This window comes from Sciurus vulgaris, assembly GCF_902686455.1.
Source record: "Sciurus vulgaris genome assembly, chromosome: 2".
Taxonomy (NCBI): Eukaryota; Metazoa; Chordata; class Mammalia; order Rodentia; family Sciuridae; genus Sciurus; species Sciurus vulgaris.
In genome coordinates this window covers 200,198,662-200,209,019 of record NC_136462.1, presented here as the reverse complement: position 1 = coordinate 200,209,019, position 10,358 = coordinate 200,198,662, and the positions used below count along the sequence as shown (strand labels likewise).

The 10,358-nt window shown below is 44.4% G+C and overlaps 1 protein-coding gene across 4 annotated transcripts; it reads left to right on the top strand.

The window, feature by feature from the left end:
- Positions 1–1,631: 1,631 nt before the first annotated feature.
- Positions 1,632–10,309, top strand: PRELID3B (PRELI domain containing 3B). 4 transcript variants are annotated; one of them, XM_079127399.1, is made up of 6 exons: positions 1,632–1,852; positions 5,748–5,916; positions 7,102–7,191; positions 7,747–7,817; positions 7,930–8,032; positions 9,466–10,309. In XM_079127399.1, exons 1-6 carry the CDS (start codon positions 1,821–1,823, stop codon positions 9,583–9,585), a joined length of 585 nt encoding a protein of 194 aa, XP_078983525.1. In that variant the 5' UTR covers positions 1,632–1,820; the 3' UTR covers positions 9,586–10,309. The 4 variants fall into 4 exon arrangements, with proteins under 4 accessions (XP_078983525.1, XP_078983527.1, XP_078983526.1 ...); XM_079127400.1 differs by lacking the exon at positions 1,632–1,852 and adding an exon at positions 1,939–2,311; XM_079127402.1 differs by lacking the exon at positions 1,632–1,852 and adding an exon at positions 2,105–2,364.
- The last annotated feature ends 49 nt before the right edge of the window (positions 10,310–10,358 follow it).

Here is a 10,358-nt window from a genome sequence, read left to right as displayed (position 1 = left end):
AGTGGGGATAGGTGTCACCCCTGGGACAGAGCCAAAAAGCCAGGTACCTAGTTCCAAATCAGGTTAGTGACCTGCTAACGACGTTTCTCTTCTGTGAGAGGCACTGTCAGCAACAGTGTTAAAATCCTTCATTTGCTTCCTGTGTGTCCCTTAGGTGAGTCTCCAGGAGATAGTACCAATAAAAGCCTTGCTCTCCAGAGTAAGAAATGGGATCATTTCCACGACAGAAAAGACACTCGTGTCCCAGATCTCCATCCTGCCATCCTTCATCCCCGTCACTTCAGATGTAATAGGTAAAATCAATGGACTGACAAAATGTGTGTACGGAAGGGATAGAACAGGGGTCATTTAACTTTCATGACTCAAAAACAGAAATCTTGAACCAGGGGGCAGAATAACATTCTCTAAAATAAATAAAATTGGGATGCTGGATGGCAAATAGCCTCATAGAGCTCCAGGAATAGCAGGGACAGGTTGTTCTGTGCTGATGGTTACCAGTGTTTTTAACTCCCAGTGACGTTGACTTCGCATTTTAATCAAGGTAAGGCACTCTTCCCAGCCCTCAAAACATTACCTCCCCAAGAAATCACTCTGAGTACTGCCGGGGTTTGGGTTTTTAAATCCTAGGTACCACAAATTGCTAAGTTGCAACTACCCAACCATATTATTTCCTTCCGGTCTAATGTAACTTTTCTGGGTTTTTTTTGTTTTTGTTTGTTTGTTTGTTTGTTTTTTATAAAGGACTTCGGCTATTTTAAAAAATTATCTACCTTCTTAAATTAACCTTTTGTTTTTAACAATCAAGCAAGCTAGGAACAAGGTGGCAGTACTTTTGCCTAGCTTTTAAGAAACCAGGGGTAAAGCTTGTCTTCCACAACCATCGTTTCAAATGGAAGCTGTTCTTTTGGAAGATACAAGGTTGTGGTGAGTGGGGCGGCAGGGCTGGGAAGACTCCTGAGAGGTACGCCAGAAGTTCCTCCCCTGGACAAGGCTCACCTCGGAATGGAATCAATGGCCATCCCCTCGGGCCCCTCACTTCTTAGTCATTCCTCTGAGCAACAAATGATCACTAGGTAGGTAGGTACAAGGAATCCTGCACAAGTCTGGCGGAGGCTTACAGTCTTGTGGAAGTCAAACTGATACACTAGATGGTTTCGTTAATTCATTGCAAAAGCAATTATGTCCTTCTCCAGTGGTCACTGAGCCTTTCCTAGGTGGGGCACCGAGACTCATCACCAGCACCAGAAGCAAGATCCTCGCATTCAAAGGCTTCCTCCCAGGGGAGTCGAACAAGATGCTCTCGGGGTGATACAGACCAACTGTGGACGGTCTGCGGCAGGGTGGAGGGCGCCACGACCCCGCCCAAGGGCCACGCGAGTCATTCCCACCGCGGGCAGGTGGTGCCCGCACCGAGAAGGGTGGCGGGTTGGCTACAAGGCTTCGCAGGGAACCCCAAGCAGAGTGGACGAGGCCGACGCGACGAACCGCGCCTGCGCAGCACAGCCACAGCTAAGCCCGCGCCGCCAGCTCTGCGCCGGCGCGCTGCGCCCGCAGGGGGCGGGGCCTATTGCGCCGCGGGGCGGAGCCAGGTTGCGCCGACGCGCTGCGCCCGCAGTGGGCGGGGCCCAGTTGCGCCGCGCGGCGCTGAGGCCTGGCCCGGCCGGGATAGGGCGCAAGGCCGCGCGTCGGGACGTCCTCGCGCCGGGCCCGACGGCGCCTGCGCGCTGCGCTGCCGCCGGGTGCGGGTGGGGCGGGGCTGTGTGCCTCGGTGCCTCATTGTCCCCCAGAGTCTTCCGGACAGGGCTCGGGCCGCCGGCACCATGAAGATCTGGACCTCAGAGCACGTCTTCGAGTAAGTCCGGGCGCGGGCGGGCGCAGAGGCCCCCGGGAGGGCCGAGCCGGGCCCGCGGGCGGGGCAAGGTCACGACCCCAGCCCCTGGCCCCGCCCCGCCGTCGGGGCCCCGGCCCGCGCCGTCGGGGCTCGAGGGCCGCGCTCCGGCGCAGCCGGCCTGCCCCGTGTCCGTCGGGGGCCCTGGGAGCACGGCCTCGGGCCTGGGGCTGGAGGCGGAGCCCGCGACCGTGGCCCCACTGAGGCCCGCGAGTGGGAGGCGACGGCCAGGCCGCGGCCACTCGCCAGGCCCAGGCGCCCTCACTGCCCTGCGCGTCCGCACCTGCGGCGGCCAGGCCTGCGGCCGCCGGCGCGCTCTCCGCACACGGAGGAACCGCCGCAGGAGCAGCAGGGCGCCCTTTCCGCCGACTGACCTGCCTCTCCCGCCCGGCTGTGAAATGCCGCCTTGTCGTGGGCATCGCGGTGACCGTCCGCCCTTGTCCGCTCCTCTTGCTGCTGCCGCCACACCGTTTTCAGTATTGTAGCTTTGTAGTATTGTCTACGTTAGACATTGGAGTTCGCAGGTGTTTCTGAGGGCGATTTCTACAGAGGTCCACACTCGCGGGCGTCAGACCTCTCCGAGGGCCAGCTCACGCAGAAAGAAGGACCCAGACGGAAGCTCGCTTTTCTCCCTGAAGCCTAGCGCCCTCCCGGGCGGGGAGGACAGACAGACCCCGGTCTTTACACTGTAGTCCTCCCAGTGTTCTTTAATCTGGCAGTGACCTTCTCTAGTCACTCAGCACCAAGGTCCTTGCCCGAGTCCGAATGCTTCAGAAGTGCTTGGTACTGAGTCTGGCTTTTAGAACTCCCTTCTCCCTAACCTCCTCACCTCACCCCAACTCCTGTGTCCACTCCTGTCCTTTTTTTCAACATCTCCCTTATTTTTTCCCTATTAGTGTAAATGTTGAGTTAGGTCCAGTTGTCGGCCTTCCTGTCTTCCATTTCATCAGTAAGATCTTACTCTTTTTTCCTTTTGGCCACAGACCTCTTAAGATTTGACGAGCACTCTGGGATCTCCTTCTAGAAGATAGGCATGTTCCAATAAACGCTGCACATGTTCCAGGAGAAGGAGCAGCAGCTCTGGTGGTGCCTCCTCTCCAGACAGTCCGAGCTGCTCAGTCAGGGTGCCAGCCCATGCACACTCATTTATGGCACCCAGATCTGTACTTTGATCTCCAGCCTCTCAGGAAAAGTCCCATTGTTATTTTCAGGTGCCTACCAGACACCTGAAATCACCACCCACTTGTCCACTGCCTCTTCAGACTCAGCATTCCTGAAGTCAAAATCATCTTCTCCTCTCACAGATCTTATCATTTTTATGGGTTCCATCTTCAGGATTGCTGTCAGAACCATACCCAAGTTCTGTCTACCCATCCTTGATTTTCCAGCACTTCCTCCTGAGACCTAGCTTACGGTTAATGTTGAGTTGATGACTTCAACATATAAGAATACCTAATATGTGCTAGGCACCAATCTTTGGACTGGTTACTTTGTAGTAAGTAAATCAAGATACTGCTGCTGCCTCAGTGGAATTGGGATTGTGCCCACCTCTTTTTTTTTTTTTTTTTTTTTTTTTTTTTTTTTTTTTTTTTTGGTGCAGGGGGTTGAACCAGTGATCCGCATTTCCAGCCCTTTCTTGTTTTGTTTTATATTTTATATATATTATTTTCTGTTTTATTTGCTAAGTTGCTTAGGGACTCACTAAGTTGCTAGGGCTGGCCTGGAACTTGTGATCCTCCGACCTCAGCCTCCTGATCACGGGATTACAGGTGTGTGCCACCATGCCCAACCCCACCTCATTTTATAGGTGAAGAAATTGAACAGGACTGTAAGCCACTGTTAGGTTCCCTTGACTCCACTTTGGTGCTCTATTTGAATGTCTTTTAGTGTTAGATCTTTTTCACATAATTATGTTTAAATAATTGTTGGAAGGTTGTTAATTGTAATATGCAACCTTTGTAATGTTTGAGCTACTTTGTTTCATAAAGCAATCTTAGTTCAAGCTATGTCAACATCGATGTTTTCAAGTTGATTTAAGAACACAGAGGTGGGCAAAATTACAAATAATGCATTACCACCCTGAAACCTTGCAGTTATTAATTTTTTAGAGAGGGTAAGAGGAAGAGATAAGCACATGGAAGCCAGCTCACTATTGGTATATGACTGGATGGACAGGGAAAGTGTTCATCTGATTTTCATTTTAGATAGTTGCCTTGGTGATAATCAGAGTGCTTGGCCTATATCACTTCCAATTCTGAGGCTGTTTGGATTTATGAAGCTGCTCCACTTACATATGTGCATTGATTACTGAATAAGGCTTGAGATTAAAAACAAAATCAGTTTAATTTATACAATATTATAGAGAAAAGGAAGACATTAAAAATCATGTCACTGGTTGTCCAGGGTTCTGAGACATTAATGGAGTTGAGGTTTCCTGTCTGTTAACAAGATTTAGTTGTCAGTCTTGAGTTCTCTGAAGTTAATTTTTACCTGTTCTACTTTTAGAAAAATAAGTAATGCTGGGTGATTTATATCAGTCAAGTATGACTTGAAACATCATCTCCAGATCTTTTTCCTTTAAATGAAAACAAAAGCACAGATAGATACTGTGGAAAGGATTGGGATCAGTCAAGCAGGTGGACCAGACCACCTGTTGAAGCAGGCTTTTCGTGAGAGGGACATCTAAAGCAGCTAATTCACAGAAGTTTGTAAAGAACTAATATATATCACATTTTGAATCACTCAAGCACATATGCCTTTTCAAGAAAATAAAGACTCTACAAGTTCTCAAATGATATGGTATTGTTAACTACTTCAGTCCTAGGCAATAAGAACTGCCTATTATGTTAAGAGAGATTATTAGAAAATAGCCCGTTGGGAGCCCTGAACTTTTTATTGTATTGAGCAACCCTTGCAAAACAGAAATCAGAATCACTTCTTTGAGGAAAATAATGGATATTGGCTGAAGAGGACACTTTTACATTAATGTAGAGAAATTTTTCATAATTAAATCAACAAATCTTTGAATCTTCTATAATTCCTATAAGAATTTACAGTGCCTAGAAGTTCTTGTATTCTTTATGACTTCATAGGATTGTGGTCAAACAAAAGAATAAATGGTATTATGACTGGTTTTAGACAGGCATCGTGGTGCACACCTGTAATCCCAGCTCCTCAGCAGGCTTAGGCAGGACAATTGCAAGTTCAAGGCCAACCTGGGCCACTTTGCAAGACCCTGTTTCAAAATAAAAAATTATAAGGGCTGGGGATGGAGCTCGATGGTAGAACACTCCTGGGTTCAATCCTCAGCACCACCAAAAGTGTCGGGGGGGCAGTTTTTGCTACTTGTTTCAGAACATAATTTTTCAATAGATTTTTTTATGAATTAGTAGTGCTTCTTAGAAACAATTTTATGTGAAAGTGGATAATTGTAAATAGGAAAGATTGTTTAAGAAACTGTACTTTAATGCTGTGTAGATAATTGGATATTATAGCTATCAATTACATTATATAACCTGTGTTCTAGAAAAATACCAAATTCTGTACACATTAAAAATGCAGACCAAGGGCTGGGGTTGCAATTCGATGGCTGAGCACTTGCCTAGCATGTGTAAGGCACTGGGTGTGATCCTCAGCACCACATAAAAATAAATAAAATAAAGGCATTGTGTCCATTAAAAAAAAAAAAAAAAAGTGTAGATCAAGCTCCCAAAATCATCATTCAGTCACTGTTCAGAAAATAATTGTCCCTAGGTAAACGAATTAGATTTCCATTATAAAGAATGATTTGATAAGTTATAAAAATTGCTTAATTCACATGCATATTTTTAAACATTTGATTTTGGGTTTGTGTTGGCAGCCACCCATGGGAAACTGTTACAACAGCTGCTATGCAGAAATACCCAAACCCTATGAACCCGAGTGTGGTTGGAGTTGATGTGCTGGACAGGCATGTAGATCCCTCTGGAAAGCTGCACAGCCACAGACTTCTCAGCACAGAGTGGGGACTGCCGTCCATCGTGAAGTCTGTAAGTATGCCTTGATTCCCCCAGAAGTGTGCCTGCAGTGCAGAAGTTTCCTAAAACACATTATAATTTCAAATAGGTTGTGGGAGCAGATTCTGAATATCATTTTTGCATCAGTTCAAATTGTATTATAATAAACTTGAGTTACGAGTGTATAATGAATTGGAAATATTATTACAGTCTTCATGAAGGCACCCGATAGAATCTTCTGAAGGGAACCAGCTGATGCTGTATAACCTAAAAGGAGTTTATTCTGTTCCTCCCACTTTTGCCAGCAACTTGAGACCAATAAAATTTAGGTGTAATGGTCTGGTCATGACTGTTAGGTGACAGTTGCTGTGGTCGATAATAGGTGGTGCACATTAAGGGGAATGTTCTAGTACTCAGCGTTGTCATATTTGTGCCTCAGCCTGTACTCCTTCCCATGCAGGGGAAACAGTTCTAGTCAGTTACAAATGAGCAGGCTTTAGTGATCCACTTTAACCAGCAAGAAACTGGAATGCCATTTCATCACAGTGTGATAAAACTGGTGTGGCAAGTGGAGCCAGGTTTCTGTAGAGGGTCTCCTCACTGAAGTCAGCCCTACTCAGGAATCTTAGGTACATATTTTTCAACAGGAATACACTCATCCCCTGTACAAAAAGCACAGCATTAGGTGGCAGGGACACAGAAGTGAATAAGAACAGGGAGCAGGCCTGGGGTCAAGCACAGGGCTACTCCCTGCTGCTGCTGGGATCCTCCACCACAAGATGGCTGTTTTGTATCTGGAGCCTGAAGCTGTGTGGCCTTTCCTGTGAACCACCCCAGGAGACACCGACATGCTCCTGGGCTGTCCCTCTTCTAGATGCCGTGTGGCCCCAAATCTTCCAATTTCTGTGTTTCAGCATCAGCGCTTCACTGGCGCACCTCGGCAGTTCGGTGTCCTGCCTTAGATTGCACACACTCTCAGGCTGGTTCCTGACTGCCTGTGGGAGAGGTGTTGGGTATGGCAGTCTTGTCTCATCCAGGATGTGTGAGTTTCTCTTACCCTCCAATAGGCCTTCTTTCTGACCTTTGTTTCCACCTGTTTTTTCAAAACAGATTTTGGGTTAAGCTATTGTAACACATTTATACAATCAAATAAAATATTGATACACTCAGTAAGAAATCCTTCCTCCTCTGATTACTAATTCTGAATGTTTTTCTTAGCTTATTGGTTCAGCAAGAACCAAAACATATGTGCAAGAACATTCTGTAGTTGATCCTGTAGAGAAAACAATGGAACTTAAATCTACTAATGTAAGTCTTGGCTCTCTCTTGCTTTAGTTTGAACTGTTTGGCTTAATTTTTTGTCTTATAGTTGATATCAGCTGGGTGTGTGCAGAGTCAGTCTTTGGAGCTGCAGTCAGTTGGCACTGCTGAGCTTCTCAGCTGGTTGCTCTAATGGTCCTTTTAGTACCACCCAATGAAGTGAATTCAGGATCATGTGCATATTGTTATTATACTTTTCCTAATTTTTTTTAAATAAAAAGTAGACAGCAAAAGTGAAATTTAAGTTGTATTTATACAATAATATCAAAGTGGCTTATTTGTGGTTGACTTTTTGTTGTTTTGTATGTTTAGCTAGTAAGATTTTGGTTTATGTGTTAATTTTGGAAATTTTTTTAATCTTTGTTTCCAAAATGATTTGCTTTTTTTAAAAAATATTTTTTTAAATTGTCGATGGACCTTTATTTAATTTATTTAAATGTGGTACTAAGAATCAAACCCAGTGCCTCACACATTCTAGGCAAGTGCTCTACCGCTGATACAGCCCCAGCCCCATGATTTGCTTTTTATCCCCTTGTTCTGTAGATTTCCTTTACAAATATGGTTTCAGTGGATGAGAGACTTATATACAAACCACATCCTCAAGACCCAGAAAAGTAAGTAAAAATATTTTGACAAACATATGTTACAAGGAGTTTTGATTTTTTTATTAAACCTTTTTAAAAGAGGAAAGTTGGGTCATCTCACATTGTGTTTGTTTTGTGCCAGGACTATTTTGACGCAGGAAGCCATCATCTCTGTGCAGGGAGTCAGCCTTAGCAGTTACCTGGAAGGGCTGATGGCAAGCACGATATCTTCTAATGCTAGTAAAGTAAGTAGCTGCTACATGATGGCTTGCTGTCTCTGGGTTTGTTTCTGGAAGATCTTAAGCTGAGCATGTTTGTCCTTGTAAGCTGACTCTCAGCCACTCTGCAGGGAGAAGCCAGACGCCATCAGGCATTTATTTGCCCAGGCTCTGTAGTCTAGCACATAGGGTTTACATGGCAAGCTTTGACCAGCCTTTCAACCTTGGGCAATCAAGTTAACTTTTCTGTGCCTTGGTTTCCCATCTGTGAAGTGGAGATTGCCCATCTTACAGGATTGGCATGAGGTAAATGAGATAACATGGAACATGTGTGGCCCAAGGCCCAGCACATAGAAGTGCTTAATGCTGTGTAGCTGTGCGCAGTTCAAGTGCTGTCTCATGACCACTCTTTATCATCATCCCCTTCATTGATCTTAGACATTTTTCTTCTTTTTTTTTTTTTTTTTTTTTTTTTCCACGGTACTGGGGATTTGAACCCTGGACCTTGTGTTTGCAAGGCAAGCACTCAACCAACTGAGCTATATCCCCAGCCCGACATTTTTCTTCTAACACCATATCTGTGAGATTATTTAACACTACATACATATATATGTGATTTAGATATGAGTTGAATTTTTTCCATCACCCCAAAGAACCAATTTTTGCCCCATCAAGAATTGATCTCATAGAGAGCACATGATTTAAAACAAGTAAATTTGGGGAAAGAGTCAACTAATGCACTGTTTTGTACACATGTTTAATACAGTCATACAGCACTTTCTCTGTGCCAGGCAGAGTGCTAGGCTGGCCTGGGGACAAGATAACATCAGGGAACAAAGCAAATGTGGTCCCTGCCCTCGTTGAGTTCACAGGAAAACAACACAAATTTCACAGCACACATTGAAGAAGGGGAGAGTAAGGACAGGCAGGAGGGTGTGTAGTGACGGATGTCTCTGCCACCGGCTGAGTGGCAGTGGGTTGTGGGGCAGGCCAGAAAGAGCACTGGGGTGGAAGAACCGTGTGTGCATAGGCCCTGACACAGGAGTCACAGCATGCTCCTTCCATTCCTCAAGGAATTGCGTAGAGTACCAAGCGGAAAGGAGTGAGGAGGGAGTCAAGGACCACATGCTTCAGGGCCTGGTACCCAATTTTAATCTAAAATTTAGACATGAATAAGGGTTTGGCCACGCCAATCATGAAATGAATAAGACATGCTGTCATTTAATTGTAGATTATTTTGAGAACATCTTTTGCATACAAAATAAAAATCAGTTTATGGATCAAGCCACTTGCTCAAGGCATTTGATATTGGGTAAATAATATTAGAAAAAAGAAAGCAAGGACAAAAACAATCTGTCCTCTTGGGGCTTAGTTATGCTCGTAACACTCCCTGTTACTTCCTGTTGTACAGACCTTTGCTTTCACTCAGTAACAATAAATGTATTGGATTTTTTTTTAAGGGCCGAGAAGCAATGGAATGGGTAATACATAAATTAAATGCTGAAATTGAAGAGTTGACAGCTTCAGCAAGAGGAAGCATTAGGACACCAATGGCGGCGGCGGCATTTGTAGAGAAATGATAAAAGTCGATATAGAACATCAGGTCCCCAGGAATCTCCAAGCAGACAGTGTATTTATTTGTTATTTAAAAATTATAACTATATTTTAGTTAGAATTTTTTTTTTTCTAATAATCTGGAGTAAGGCTATGTGACTTGATCAAAACAAAAAGATACAGGGCTTCTAAAATCCAAGGGATCATCTGAGGTTAGTGTGACTTGAAATGACTAATTTCTAGGGTTCTAGTATTTATGTGAAAATTTAGCAGTTTTTTAAAAAAGTACTTGGGAGAAATTGGCGTTGACATTGTATCTCCTTAAAATAGAATTTTAACACTTTTCAGACATTGGAACTGTACCTGACTTTGGACCAGCAAGCAGAGCCCCTACACACTCACCTTGCTAATACAGACTAGAACAGCCTGCGTGGGGGAACTGACTCTAAAAGGAGGAATTGTATAGTGTTGAAAGACATTAAATTGTATAAAATAACTTGCTCTGCTAAAAACCCACAGTGTTTTGATTTGGTACTTAAATGATATTTTTGGAGTGAAAATCATCACTAAGTCTAATATGTGACTTCAACATAAATAATATTTTATTGTATTAAAGAGTACTGTATTGATTTGCCAAAGTTTTGTAACTTAGTAAAGGTATTACCTTCCTTGGATCTGTACTTTATGATTTAGCATGCTGTATCGTGGGCTGGTGATGTTAACTAAAAAATAAAGTCATTACCTGAGTTCTGCAGCACTCTTAACAGAACACTTACACTTAAACAGTACAGCTGTTCAC

Coding starts and splice junctions, on each gene's coding strand:
- PRELID3B (XM_079127399.1), top strand. CDS start 1,821: ATGAAGATCTGGACCTCAGAGCACGTCTTCGA. Junction 7,818..7,929: donor CATCCTCAAGACCCAGAAAA/GTAAGTAAAAAT, acceptor GTTTTGTGCCAG/GACTATTTTGACGCAGGAAG. Junction 8,033..9,465: donor TATCTTCTAATGCTAGTAAA/GTAAGTAGCTGC, acceptor TTTTTTTTTAAG/GGCCGAGAAGCAATGGAATG.